The sequence below is a fragment of the Scardinius erythrophthalmus genome (genome assembly GCF_964197995.2).
Source record: "Scardinius erythrophthalmus genome assembly, chromosome: 20".
In the NCBI taxonomy this organism is placed as follows: domain Eukaryota; kingdom Metazoa; phylum Chordata; class Actinopteri; order Cypriniformes; family Leuciscidae; genus Scardinius; species Scardinius erythrophthalmus.
The window spans coordinates 22,449,754-22,465,070 of record NC_138240.1 but is presented as its reverse complement, the minus strand read 5'-3'; the positions used below and the strand labels follow the sequence as shown (position 1 = coordinate 22,465,070).

The window sequence follows — 15,317 nt, the reverse complement described above, 5'->3', positions numbered from 1 at the left end:
GACACCTGCAGGACAACCGGCAGATTACACCTTTAACTTTATTCAAATGTATGTGATTATAATATAAGGTTTTGATTGTACTTTATTGTACACTTTATTACTCTTTTTTTGTTGTTGGTTAAATTAATGTATAAATTAAATAATTTAAAAGGTCAGAAAACAAAACAAAAAAATAGAAATAATTTAATTTAATAATTTTAATTTTAATAAAAATTAAACGAATTAACAAAAAATAAATAAAATAAATCCTTTAAATCTGTTAAAAATTACATCTTTGTTTCGCTCTCCTCTGAAAGGACATTAATTTCATCTTTTTGAAATGTATCTTTTATTGTTTTTTTTTTGGCCATTTTGTCAGTGCCTCTGCCTGCCCTGGTGCTTTATATAGACTTGTCTTGATTGCTAATCCACAACAGATGACAATTATTAGGTTAAACGTTCAGAATACGATTCCATATAAGTTTATGTTTCAGCACTTCGCGAATGGACAGCGACTCTTAAGTAGCACGTAGAGTGCGTTCTCGCGCGTTCATGTTAAGTGCATTTTTGGGAAACGCTCGTGGAATTACTGCGAGCGTTCGTAATCTTGCACGTAGAAAGCGCTCTTAAGAGCTAAGATGCATCGTTATCGGGAAACCCGGCCCAGGTTAATTGACACACATGGCAAAATTATATCATTGACGTGATGTGCAAATGAGCGGTTAAACCCCGATCGTACATTCCTTTTCTTTTCTTTTTCACGGGCGCCCTGTGCCGCCTCCGTCAAGATGCCGCCCTGGGCAGTTGCCCATGTTGCCCATGCCTAAATCCGCCACTGATGTTATGCGCTCTGAGACATGAGGTAGTTTAACACCGTCTCTCATCTCGTGAGGCTTTGCAGACTCTGCTGTGTGCATTCATGTGTTTTGAGGAGGCGGTTTGTATGGAGACGCTCTTAAGGGAGGGTGGGATCTTATGCTTTCAAAGCTAACTTGCTATTGCTAACAGCTCCGAAAATTGCCTACCCAACCTTTAAGCAGCATCTGGTTGTAAAAACCGCAGAGATGTAAATTCCTGAAGAAATGGGATAACCTTTTCACAGGTGAGAATATACGTGTTGGTTTTTGTTTTTATATGTATTAACTCAATATTGCAGGCTTTTAAACTATGGTAACTTTTTAATTAATGTTGTGTTAGCCAATGTCTTGTGTTGTTGTATTGTGTTAGTTTAGCAAAACCATCTGCTGAAGTCTATAGATATTCAAACATGCGTATACCTAGATTGCAGACGCACAGTCAAGCTTGCTCTTGAGTGCTGACTGACTGGCTTTGACTGTTCCAATATGGCGGATGACTTGCGCATGGCCCATAGAAACAGTCGCTAATGAGGCCTCTATCTATATGAATACAAATATTTATACTTAAGAAGCACCAGGTGGCAGTAACACATCACTTCACATGTCATCCACCTGAATTCTTATTACCAAATATTGGGTTCAATCTCTTTGTCAACTTGTTTTCTTTCAATTATGACAGGTTTTGTTGCCTATTTCTTTCTGGAACTGATTGATCATAGGCCTCATTGATCTAAGCTTATGCATTTCCGTTTTTGAGTGAAAAAATCATGAATATGGAAAACATTTGCACTGTTTACCACGCTAGTGTCAAACCAACAAACCAAGTTTGTTTTGAAATTTTTTAATTTTGTACAAAATGGAACAAAGTCACATATGTGGTGTTAAAAATGACCGGCCAACAGCAACAAATTACAATTAAAAAAACATATAAATCTCTTGTTATGCTGTATTATCACCAAATATTGGATTCAATCTTTTTGTCAACTTGTTTTCTTTCAATTAGGAAAGGGAGGGAGGGAGGATCTGATTTGTCACACCTTTCATAAAGTTCTACTCCAAAACAGTATGCAAGACTTTAATTGCTTTAATCATAAATTTAATAGTTAGTTATATTATATATTTTTATATTAGAGAGTTTTTATTCTGCTTTTTCGACAGCAGTTTTATCAAACATGACCAGCCAGCAGATGTTATGGTTATTGTAATTTAATTACTGTAAATATTGGTAAATAGTTAACAAGTATACAGTAGCTTGCCTTATAACGTCTCCCAATGGTAGTTTTTACACCTCCACAACACTTTCCTTAACATGTCACTGCAAAAGATTCCTGATGATGTGCAATGATAAAAACTAATTTAATCTAGCATTTATTAAATCTTCTAGTGAGAATCACTGAAATTATCTCGTTTTGACGCAGAAGTGCATTTTATTTTATTGGTAACACTTTGCAATAAGGTTCATTAGTTAACATTGGTTAACTACCTTAGTTAACATGCTTAGTTCACAATGCACTGTGAAATGAACAAACACCAAGTTGCTCCACCAATAACTAGATGCATTAAATTTTCACACACTCAAGAGGGGGCTTTAGCCTTCTTGTTCCCTATAAAATCAGGATAGATAATTTAATTTATTGTGATATATTTTTAATTTACTTTTTGTCTTTGAGTGTAATGTTTATGTAAACTTCACTTGGATTACAGACCCCTAAAAAAACAGCAATTGAGTGTATCAGTCAATGGTACAACAGCTTTATTTACAATAATGAATCATTTTCACATGTACAAAGTATATTAAAGTCCTGCATTAAATAATTTAACAGTTCTAATTACCACTGAATATAAACATAATTTAATAGTTCATAAATAAAACAAACAATAAACAGTGCACAATTACCTTGCTGGACCTGAACAGTTCATTTATATACAATCACATCTAGTTTCCTCCGCTTCTCTCCTAACCTCCAAAACAACCATGAAGGTGCAACATATGTGACGTTACCTGAATGTGCTCAGGACAATAGCGATAATAAACGATGTATGTTGTGTCTAAAAGCACATTTAACTGTAAATATCTGGCTTAATGGCTTTAAATGATACATAGCCTATGTTAAATATTTCAGTGGGCTGTATGCACGTGGTTAATAGATGTTGCCAAACAACACTGTAGCCGCTCACTTCACATCCGCAATGCAATGTTCGAAAGGAGAAAAGCACTTTCAACATAAGGGAGGCTTTCGGTGACCGCTCTAACATTGCGGGTCAGTGGTGATTCTACAGTTCCACCTGACAAAGACGAATGGTGTGGTTTCTCATGGTGTCAGCATGCAGGCGGCCATCTTGCACGCCACAGCAGAAATCAGAGCCGCACCACGACCGCTCCCTTCTTCTGATTGGATGAAGGTAATTTTGCAGTGGGGAGTCATTTCCCACACAAGTTTATGGAACCTCTCCTTGAAACTGAATGGAAGAATTGGAAGGTCAAAGCAGGAAACACACATTTTAATTGTGTTTATATCCCTTACTCATCATGTCAAACTGCTTCCTCTTAATTTCCCCCTCATTTATCTTTGTTTGCCTTGCCTCTCTCTCCTCTTGTACTCACCAAGGATGTAGTTTGTAGACAGAGCCATCGACTCCCACAGTGATCTTCAGTTCCTCTTGACAACGGCGTTCCCTCATTTGGTTGATGACGCCAGCGAGTCCGGCTCCGCACATGTGCGCGGCTCGCGTAGACACACTCTCGCATGCCAGACGCACAATGTCACAGTCCAGCTCGGACGGCAAGATTCCCAGTGAACTTAGGATGTTATAAATCTGCTTTCTGTCCCCTGTGTCACTGAAATGAAAAATAAAATTAATTGGCATTTCCCTTGTGAAAAGTACACTTTAGCATGATTTACAGATATAATATACTTTGAAAAAGATACTTAAAGATACTGAACACTTAAAGTCAGGGAAGGTGATTTGTTCCAGAAACATGTTTTTGTTATGCTGCTTGAAAGTCTCTTCACATCCTGATAGCAATCACTAAGTCAGCAGCGGTCAGGTGGTACAGGTCAGTGATCTTTAAGTTGTTTTTAAGTATACTACAAGTGCACATTCAATACAATTAAGTGTTCTTCTTCACAAGGACTGTTAGAGATTCTAAAAACTGCTTTATTTCAGAAAACAAAACCTAATATCTTAAGTCATTTTGCTTTTCAAGTAAATGTATCTTGATTTAGGAATGTCTAAATATAAAAATCTCTCTTTTTATGATCAGCAGTTCAATCCTACCTCTCAATCTGGGAGACAAAGCGAGTTTCAAAAGCTCCACGTGTTTTCAGCAGGTCTGAGGCTTCGCCGTTAAACAGCAGATCTTCATTCACTAGTTTTAGCAGCACAAGACGCACAAGCTCCCCCATATACTTCCCACCAATCAGCTTCTCGAACCTAGAGATATGAGAGAAGAATATATGCATATTAGATCAACATTGACAAAACATTGTCAACTGTCATCAATATCAAGGCTCAAGTTCAGCAGCAAAAATAAAAAAGTGAATGATAGAAGCCTGAGGATAATCAAGAAATACAAATGGCCTAAAGTGACATGGACACAGTAGCAGCCCATTGAGCTCCACTGTATCTTCTAACATACACTGTAAATACCCATTAAGCGAGCAGCTTCACTAATGATCTCCTTCCCTGGCCATTAATCCAGCCGTGTGTATTCCAGCACTGACGTGGCTACCGTCAGTGTCTCCACATGTACAGAAAAACAACTCTTGTCACCTGGAGACCACATAAGAGCTCTAGGCTGCTGATATAACTAAGCTCTTCATGAATTTGGAAGCATGTAAGGACATCTGCGTTTCAGGTTCGGCCACTGGTCAAACTGATGCTCAAAAAGTGTGTCTAGTTACATTAAGATATCTGAGGAAATTGCGCATGTATCTTTGAATATAACGCAAAGTTGTTTGATGTATATGTAAAATCATAGCATAGACTGATGTCTTGTCTACAAAATATCATGCATTATATATATATTTCATAGCTGATATAACATGTTCCTGCGATTTTTTTTTTAGATCAAAATTGCATTACAAATAAAAAAAAAGATGCATTGCTCTATATTTTTGTGAATGCTAGTTTATGTTTAAATTAAACTTAATTGTTAGTTGTGTTCTGAACTTGAAGACATTTTAGTTTGCTGCACATCTAACATGCACGAATAACCTCCCGCCCTGTAGCAGATTTATACAGGTGGAGCTGGGGAAGGGGGAGGGTTTCTGAAAGCACCTGCAGACTGCTAACAGCAACACTACCAGTATTCGAACGTTGAGTCGCAGCTAATTGGCCTCTGATGCAACAGCAACCAATCAGCTCCGCTATGTAGATGGTGATGCGATTGCTACCAAATGAGTTAAGGACCTATCAGCCTGCGCCATATAGAGTTTCATGCCAGAACTTGGTATATATAGAGTGGGACCCAAAAGTCTGAGATCACTAAATATGCTTATGTTATTTCATTATCTCATGTGCTTCAATGGAAGCAATTAATAGAGCAGAAATATTTAAAAAATATTTCTTATTCATTTTACTTCCTTTGTTTGTTTGTTTTTTTTTTGTTTGTTTTTTACTCGTATAATTTTTATGACATATCACTATATCATGTTCTAAAGAACATCTTGTGCTTCAATGTAAGCAATAACTTGTGCAGAAATATATAGCCTATATATGTTTTTTTTAAATATAGTTTTATCTCATAATTGTCCTTGTTTTTAATTGTTTTAACCTCACTTTGTTTGTAATTGTAAAAATTTTAACTTTATTTTCAGATTTAAGTATGAATTTCTGATTATCAACGTGGTCTCAGTGGCTTATTTTTTACATTTTTATAATTTAGTAAAAATTATAACATATTATATCATTATACATATTATATATATATAATATTTAAGAAATATTGAGAAATATTTAAGAAACTACAATTCCAGAATTTCAAAGTGGTCTTAGTGGCTTATATTTTACATTTTTATAATATAGTCAATTGTTTATGATATATTATTTAATTATCTCATGTTCTAAAGAGCATCTTGTGCTTCAATGGAAGCAATAAATAGTGGAGAAATATTTAGGACATATTTCATATTCTTTTTATCCCCTAACCTTCCTTTGTTTTGAAATTGTAAAAGAAAATGTAACTTTGGTTATTTACAGTTTTAAATATGAATTTGAATTTCAGATTACCAACATGGTCTCAGGGGCTTTTATTTTACATTTTCATAATACAGTAAAAATGATGACATCTGCGTCAAAATTATATCATTTTATCATAAAGAGCATATTGTGCTTCTGTGGAAGCAATAAATAAGAATTTTCTTTTTTTGTCTATTCATTTGACCTCATAACACTCTTTTTATTTATTTATTTTTGTTCATTTCCAGATTTAAATACCAATTTGCCCAGAACTGTTCGAGATCACTCACAGCTGATGTCCAGGGTTTAGTGACGTCTCATCAACAACCCGATCGTATTCCAGGCGAAAGTCCTCCAGTTCACCGTTGTCCCCGAACGCTCCCCACTCCGTGTTCACACACATCCTCCCCTCCTCTCCTTCCACCAGCTCCACCTTACGCATCTCCTCCATATAACACGCATTACAGCCTGTACCTGAGAAACCAGGAAAAAAATGAAAACAACAAAAAAACATTAGACTAAAAGCTTCAGGCGTATTGCTTTATAGCCATGCTGTTTTTTTTTCCGGAATGGCTGTTAAAATATCTCATCTTCCTGTTATAAAGTTTATGTCCGAGCTCTAATTATATTTACATGGGTCTAAGTGTGTGCGGTCACTCTCTTACCTACTATCATGCCAACCTCACAGCTGCGGTCTTCATAGTAGCAGGAGATCATGGTGGCTACTGTGTCATTCACCATGGCTACCACGTCCATTTCAAAGTCCTAAAAAAAATTTCGATCACTTTTATAGGACAGCCGTTTAAGCCGTTTATTATAAGCTTTTAAGATGTCTAATGTACTTTTAGTTTGAGAGCAGCTTTCCATTACCAGTTAAACAAGATCCCAGAACAGAATTTGTGCTGGAAATTTTTAGTATGAAAGGTAACTCATGCATACTAACCCCTCTCCTTTTAATGGCATCTCTCAGTAGACCCACAATGTTATTGCCCTCAGCGCCAGAGGCCTTGAAGCCTTTAGTCCAGTTAAGCAGAATGCCCTATTACAATATAAACAAAAAAAATATATGTTACACAACGAAGCACGTCCACATTAAAATGTAAAATTCCATCCCTCTTCAATGATGATGTGTTTAGCGATGAGAGGGCGGGACAACCTGTCACTCACATGACATCACAGCAATAGCAAACCACAACCATCCAATCAATTCCCAAAGGACAAAATCTAGTCCCGCCCTACATTTATTCTCATTCGAGAAGCCGTTTTTACTCGGATATACGTCACAATAGAGAAGGAAATATTATCACAACTTGCTGACTTTAAGTGGTTGCAGAATGAATGCAGACACTGACCTTGTCCAAATCCTCATGACGGACTGGAAAAGAGAAGGTGAATCCCAGTGGAAGCTTCTTATGTTTCAGATTATGTTTGTCCAGGAAGTCAGATATGCACTCGGCAATGTAGTCAAACAACTTTATGGAGAGAAAATGGGGTACAAACTGAGACGGAGGAGACTAAAATGTCAGAATATGTGTAGGCCTATGTCTATATTGCATGTAGGCTACAGAGTGTTTGACCTTTTTAATATCTCACCATTTCAGCTGTGCCGGTCATTGCGTCTTCAGGGATGGAGTACATGTGATTCTTGGTCTCCACCTTCCAGCCTCGCTCTTCATCCTCACCCACCTTCACCAGCATCACTCGGAAGTTTGTCCCTCCAAGATCAAGTGCCAGGAAATCCCCCACTTCTGAGATGAGTCACATGAATCAACATCAGCAATATTATGAGTCATGCGGATCAACATCAGGTTCCAGGAAAAGACTATCTATTTACACTTTTCGTCAATGTACCCCTTCTGTTATTACATAAATGAACCTAAAAGAAACTGATAATGATTAAACTCATAGCAAATAACAATATATTTACTTCATGCAGAGATAGATGACCCAAAATTGAAAATTCTTAATTTTTGCATACAAGTTGCAATATGGGTAAACCATAATTCTTCAAAATATCTTCTTTTGTAAAGAAAGAAATAAAGATTTGGAATAAGGGCGAGACAATTATGACAGAATCAATAGATGACAAACCATCCCTTAAAGCTGAATATGTGCTTGATAACAGCATCAAATGTCTGATGCAACATAAAACATAAAAAAATTGCATAAAATATGAAAATCCTAAACAAAACGTTTTTATTTCAAACTTTATTTATAAAATACATTTGTTAAACATTAAATTGCATTAAACATTAAATGCAGCATTAAACATTAAATGCAGCATATACATTATGCTACTCAACCACCGAAAAAAAAATTGAAATACGGCACTTTTTTGTTTCATGTGACTATTTTGTATTTAGAACTTGTATTTAGAGCTCTTACCAGAGCCTTCAGGTGTGGAGCGGACATAAGTGGGCAACATTTTGACGCTGGCTTCATCATGTGTTTCCACACGCAGTCCCCTCTCCATCTCTCTTCGCATCCTCCTCATCACTTCCTCTAGGTCTTCTTTACTCAGAAGGAATTCAGACAGAATTTGGTCCACCTGTAGAATATGTCAGAGAGAGAGAGAGAGAGTGAGAGAGAGAGAGAGAGAGAGAGAGAGAGAGAGAGAGAGAGAGAGAGAGAGAGATTCAAATAAGTGAATAGTTTTTGACGATAGTTCTTTCTGAGAGTACATAATTTGATATTAACATATGATTTAGATGATCTCAAATGTGTTTGTAACAATCACAGTAGTGCCAATGAACCGAAATTAGCAGGTATGATTCATTCCCATTATTTGGGCAGCCTTAAAGTCAAGTCTCTTACCATGAGAATTCTCTTCAGTACTGACTCAAAGTCACTCGGTATCCTCTGCCTACGAGCTGAAATAAGACACGGCATCTTTGCAAGTCTTTCCAAACAAGTGTAGGATGAGCGTTGATTTGCTAAAGTTTGAATGTGTGTGAGGTGCATGGAGATGCTCAGCTGTTTTTATGCTCCGGTGAAGGAGATGGAGAGGTGTGGTCAAAGAGATCATTGCCCTCTGTACACATACACACACACACACACACACACACACACACACACACACACACACACATACACACACCTGATCAAACACACACACATACACATTTAATCTCAACCATCACCTTGGCAACCTAGCTGTCAAGGCCACATGTGTGATCATGCGCTTCACAGTGAACATGACCTGAGAAGTTCAAATTGTGATTGATACAATTAATACGATGTCTACAATTTGAATAAATATGTATGAAATGAAAGCAAACATATTAATAATGTACTATTATATATAGGCCTATATATATATATATATATATATATATATATATATATATATATATATATATATATATATATATATATATATAATCAAAGGAAATATATATATATATAATCAAAGGAAATTATACTGGGATGCACTAAAGCAGGCATGTTTTCATCTTTGTATGTGTGCTATAACAGACATTTGAGCTTGCAGAAATGTTTGCCTATATTATATTTTCTATATTATATTATATTAGATTAGATTATATTAGATTGATTTATCATATGTAGCCTTTTTTTTACGCCATTTAGGTTAAATTCAAAAATAGCTACTGAACTTAAACCCTTGATAAATATAGATGACTTAGTTTGCACAGGACAAACATTTATCCTGAAATAGGTCTAGACAGGAATGTGATCTGAGGCAAAGTCCAAAAATCGAAAAGTTTATTGCACTCTAAATGTTGCCTAAGTGGTCAGACGGGGTAAAAAAAAAAAAAAAAAAACCTTGATTATGTTCAAATCTGTTAAAATTCAGAAACATGTGATCACAGAAAGATCCTAAATTACTCCAAAAGCATAAGCAAACATTTAAAAAAAAAAAAAAAAAAAAAAAAAAATATATATATATATATATATATATATATATATATATATATATATATATATATATATATATATATATATATATATATATTGACATTCTATCAATGCTAAGTTTATTTTAAACTTGATGGAAGTAAAAAAAAAAAGCCAAGAGAAAGATGTTTCAATTTTATTGCACAATTACATCAATAATTTAGTATACGTTTTATAGAACTGCAGTTTAGAAAATGTGTCTCTGCAGCTCTGGTGAGTTTTGTGCTGACGGCTGATAACATGAGTGTGTTGATAGTGTACACTATGTGGCCCACATTTCTTATTCCCAGGTTTGAGAAAAACCCTAGAAAAATCATAATGCCACATCATAAAATTACATTATAAGGAACTATGTGCTTCAGAGTTTGAACTTTATTGCCACGGTTTGTGGAAAGCCTTTTTCTGTTCCAGCACGACAAAGCAAGATCCATATAAAAAGCCACATGACTTTGGCTTTGTAGTGTATGTTAGATAAAGTCTTCATGTTAGTTACATAAAGTAACTCACACACACAGACACACACACACACACACACACACACACACACACACACACACACACACACACACACACTTAAACAGTGTGTCAAGACCTTAAAAGACATGTACTCTGGTCAAACACCCCCTGAGCTCCCACACCAAGTTACGGTCACAATATACCACTAACATTGCGAAAGGTGCTTATCAGTGCAAACAAACTTTATTTTTGGACATTTATCATCTATTCTTGGATTCAAATGCTTTAAATAGTTTAGCTAAAGAACTGAGCGTTAATCATATTCTAAAATTCCCCACACAATAATCTTTATCATAATTCTCATATGCATTTGGATCACAACATAAAATAACACTATTGCACAACTGATGCACTGAATCATCACCTAGGAGCAGATTTTGTGTTATTTATTGCAAATTTAGACTGCATTACTATAAGCAAACCTGTCCTGAGTCTAAAGTAGTAAAGACAGACAGCTATTAGCATAATAATATTTTTACAGCCGTGGCTTCTGTATGTTGTCTAGACTTATTCCAGAATGTATGTTAAATTTTAATCATTTTATGAGAGAGTGTGATAACTGTATAGTTAGAGTTAATCATTTATCAGTTTTTGTACTGAACTGTTTCATTGGCATTCCATTTTATGATATAATATTGCATTGAATGCAAACCCAACAAGTTAAGGTAACTCAAACCATTTGAGGAAACCGATTGCCTTAAACCAGAGTTTAAAAACGAATATTTATGAGTACAGTCCACTTCAGTACAATCCATTTGAGTCGACTTAATATTAAATTGTAAAATTAAACTATAATTTCACTTAAATAGTTTGTGTAGCTGAAACTAAGGGGCCATTAACATGACACAGTTTTAATAAATGGACAACATTTAAGTTTTTGAAAACGATACTGTTATCGTCTCCGTGTAAACTACTAAAATATGAATTTGTGAAAACGGTGATGGCATGCACATGCGTATTACGTGTTCAGTCCATAGGCGTGTAGCGTGCCTTTACAAAGTGACATCGCCAACTACTGGCCCGGCAGCAGAATACAGCGGTTTTAATCGTTTTTGTGAATCCTTGAGTAAGGGGATCGTTTTGACAATTTTTTAGTTTTTAGTACATTGTTGTCATGTAAACATACCCTTAAATTGTGTTAAACCATTAAAATCAGAATTTTAAAGGCACAATATGTAACATTTTTGGATTAAAATATCCAAAAAACCATTAGAACAGTTTTATATTTTGTTGACTTGTGTACTTACCTTATCCCAAATGTTTCGAACAATGATTAAATCCAGAGAAATCAGCTATTTTAACCAGTGTAATGTCAATGTCTGCATTACACGTGATTTCCATTGAAACCATGGAACCACCAAAGACACTTTAATATATTTTGTTTTATTAGACAGGTGAGCAACAATTTGGATACCTTTATCGACAGAAAACTAATCATTGTTATGCTTGCATGCTTAACACGGTTAGTCTTATTGTTTGAATCTCTTATTTTCTTATTGAGTTACATGTTTGTACCCAAAAAGTAAATAAGACAACACTTTTATTAATATGATATTCTAATATCGATCTAGTTTATTGCAATGTGCAACAAGTAGAGTCATGTTATATGATATCACGTCATTCGTGGCGTCATCAAACTACGCCTTTGTTATTGTTTTGAATAAGTGACCTCTAGCAGCTAAACTTACATACTGTGCCTTTAACTCCACTATTTTACCATTAACTGCAAGTAAACAATAGTACAAGCACACCTGCATGTACTATAATAGCAAAGAGAGTATATCCATGCTGAAGTGCACACAGCCATTGATTTTTAAATAAAGCAACATGCAGTTCTCAACCTAACCACTAACTCTACTCTTCACCACAATGGCAACCCCCTAAAAACAAACATATCAGAAACCTTTTTAAATGCTAACATAACAGAACATTAAACACTAACAGTTCACCCCCGATATTAATCTTGTGCAAAACACATAAAATAACACTTCATTTTAACATTTAGGGTACGTTTACACAACAACGAGTACTAAAAATGTAAAAGTTTTTCATTTGCGTTCTTGCATACAGACAACAACATTGTCAAAACGATCCCCGTTCACACGCATCTTAGAAAACGATTAAAAACGCTGTATTCTGCAGCCAGGCCAGTAGTTGGCGATGTCACTTTGTAAAGAAAAACTACACTTATAGACTGAACACGTAATACGCATGTGCATGACCGTTTTCACAAATTCGTGTTTTTGTAGTTTACATGGAGACGATAACGCCATCGTTTTCAAAAACTTGCACTTTGAATCCTGTTTTCAAACGTTTGCATTTTCAGGCACCCAGAATGCCGTTGTTGTGTAAATGAATGGCCAAAACGCATACAAAGTTTTCCGTTTTTAGTTGAAAACGGTGTTGTGTAATCAATCTCTGTATTGAAGATGCAGCTAGAGTGACACCTCACACACATGGAGTTTGTCCAAGGTCATGAACCAGTCATAAGAGCAATCTCACAACAAAGAAATCTACTGTGGCGTGAGGGGGAGGATCAACGAAAGATGAGCAGATATTCGCAGGACATTGCAGCATGCTTCGATACTACATTCCAGGCAATGTCTTGGACAGAAACCAGGTGCAATTACAGTAAGTGTAGATAAAAAAATAAAATAAATCTGATTTAAGAAAGTACCATTGACAATATGGACTACTTTGTACATAAATAAATATCCACTTTGTGACATAAAAAATATATGAATCTGTTTATGTTTAAATATAAAAATGGTAAACTATACACCTACTTGTATGATTTATTTCTGGTTAAGGACATTTTTGAAAGTGAATTGTGGGTAAAGCAACTATCAATGATAGTCTAATTAGACAACAAATGCTGCAGAAAAAAGGAGAAGAGATTTAAACATACATTTTAAGAGGATAATTTACCTTGTTCATGGTATGAAGGTCCATGGTTTGTCTTCCTAATGGGCGCATCATTTCAAAGAGAAATGCGCGTAAGGTGTAGGTTTTCCTCGGTACTTCCAGCTCAGTGCAAATGGCTCAAATGAAATGGAAATATATATACATAAACCGTCGATCAGCTTATCCAACATTCTTCATGGTCAACTGTGGATATTCCAATTGTCAATCACACCAAATGGTCCTTTGTGTGGTCCATTTTTTATCATCCAAGTGTCCCAACACCAAAGTCCAAATAGTTTTGTATAGCCTGAATAAGTTGTTCAGTATTTTCATTCCAGTTTACTAATTCCTTGACCGGCGTTGGAGGTGTACCATCAAAATGATGCTCAACCAGCTTTCCTTGCACCACTAAAGTTATCTGACCCAATGATAAAATAATGACTAAACTTACAGAATCATGACTGCATTATGCCTTTTAACTTAAAAAATCGGAGTATTGCGATCCTTTGAAACACTCTATTGAGGAAAAGGGGTTTCATTCATAATTTTCCCCCTCCCGACTCCCTGTAACTTAGGCAACAAACGGACTGTTTCCTCCTGTTTTGTAGAAAAATACCAACACCTGTCTCCTTCTAAGCCAATTCAGACCGCAGGCCCTTCTTGTTGCCGTGGCAAACTCGTCACCTTGGATATCTGTGAAGACCACACACCACTGATATGGAAAATACTTTGCTTGCCCTGGGTTAAGTGCCCAAAGTAAATTGTTAAATGAGGCAAAATTACTTAGGAAAACATTGGAGGAGTATGAGTGTTGTTTGGTGAAAATGAGTGACAGTGTATCTAGTGTTCGCTTAACACTAACCCTCACAGACAATTAAAAGGATATTTTATATTGTAATATGGAATTACAGGGAAATGCTTGTTACTGTTGGTGCAATACTATATCGGCCAAAGATAATAAAAACAAAAGATATGGAATCTGATATTAAAGCTCAATAGTTGGTCAAGCTTGTTTGGTGACGCAAAGCCACTTTAAGAGCTCCTTTTATAGACCAAAAAGATTTATAGTTCACTGCAGCAACTTCTTATCAAATCAGCTTATAAAGATAATACAAACAGTAAAAGTGAGAATCTCTCTCTTATACAAGGCCTGTAGCCTGGTACAACTGTGCTGGTCCTGCCCCATTTTTTACTCTATAGGCAAGCACTAAGTATTGTTGTGTAGCATTAATGTAGATATACATTAATTTGGCATTGGAGGTACTTGGGCTTCTACCAACTCTAAAAGATTAAATCTTAATAGTAATTTACAATGAGTGACTGTACTCTGACTGTATTGAATTATTATATTCATGCCATATTTTCAAAAAAGTCTTGTGTTTTTATAAACTGCTCATTTAATAAACCCTGTCTTCATCTTTTTGCAGTTATTCAGTTGGTTGTTTGGTAAATGTATCCATTTCGTTCAGTGCTCTTTTGTATTTTCAGTTTTATTTTCCACAAAATGTTATGTGCTTTGAGACATGAGGTAATTTAACAACGTCTCCCATCTTGTGATACTTTGCAGACTCTGCTGTGAGCGTTCATGTGTTTTGAAGGAGGTGTGGCTTTGGAGACGCTCTGAAGGGAGGGTGGGATCTTATGCTTTCAAAGCTAGCTTGCTATTGCTAGCCTGTCCGAAATTGCCTACCCTAGCTTTAATCGATTAATAATATTAGGTGTGGTCACATTGGTGAAATTTTGCGGGCAAAAAAAGTCCATAGCAATATATGAAACACAACAGACACAGAAGTCACTTTCAAATCAATCAATTATTTTGGTTAATGAGGCAAATGCGTGACGATCTTGAAGCAGTTGTGAATTGTGTGTGGGGAAATGTTTTCCCCTCAAACCAAATTTCGATGTGTAATGTAGTCCACTGAGGCAAGTTGTAGTTGAGAATCCAAGGGCTTTTCCCAAATCACG

At 35.7% G+C, this 15,317-nt stretch overlaps 1 protein-coding gene across 1 annotated transcript; it reads right to left on the bottom strand.

The window, feature by feature from the left end:
- Nucleotides 1-2,565: 2,565 nt before the first annotated feature.
- On the bottom strand, nt 2,566-8,963 carry gck (glucokinase (hexokinase 4)). The gene is made up of 10 exons (XM_081349022.1): nt 8,832-8,963; nt 8,403-8,565; nt 7,611-7,765; nt 7,370-7,489; nt 6,961-7,056; nt 6,683-6,782; nt 6,308-6,491; nt 4,116-4,271; nt 3,442-3,675; nt 2,566-3,296 (listed from the first exon to the last, which is right to left on the bottom strand). The coding sequence occupies exons 1-10, from the start codon at nt 8,904-8,906 to the stop codon at nt 3,149-3,151; spliced, it is 1,431 nt and encodes a 476-aa protein (XP_081205148.1). The 5' UTR covers nt 8,907-8,963; the 3' UTR covers nt 2,566-3,148.
- Nucleotides 8,964-15,317: the final 6,354 nt, after the last annotated feature.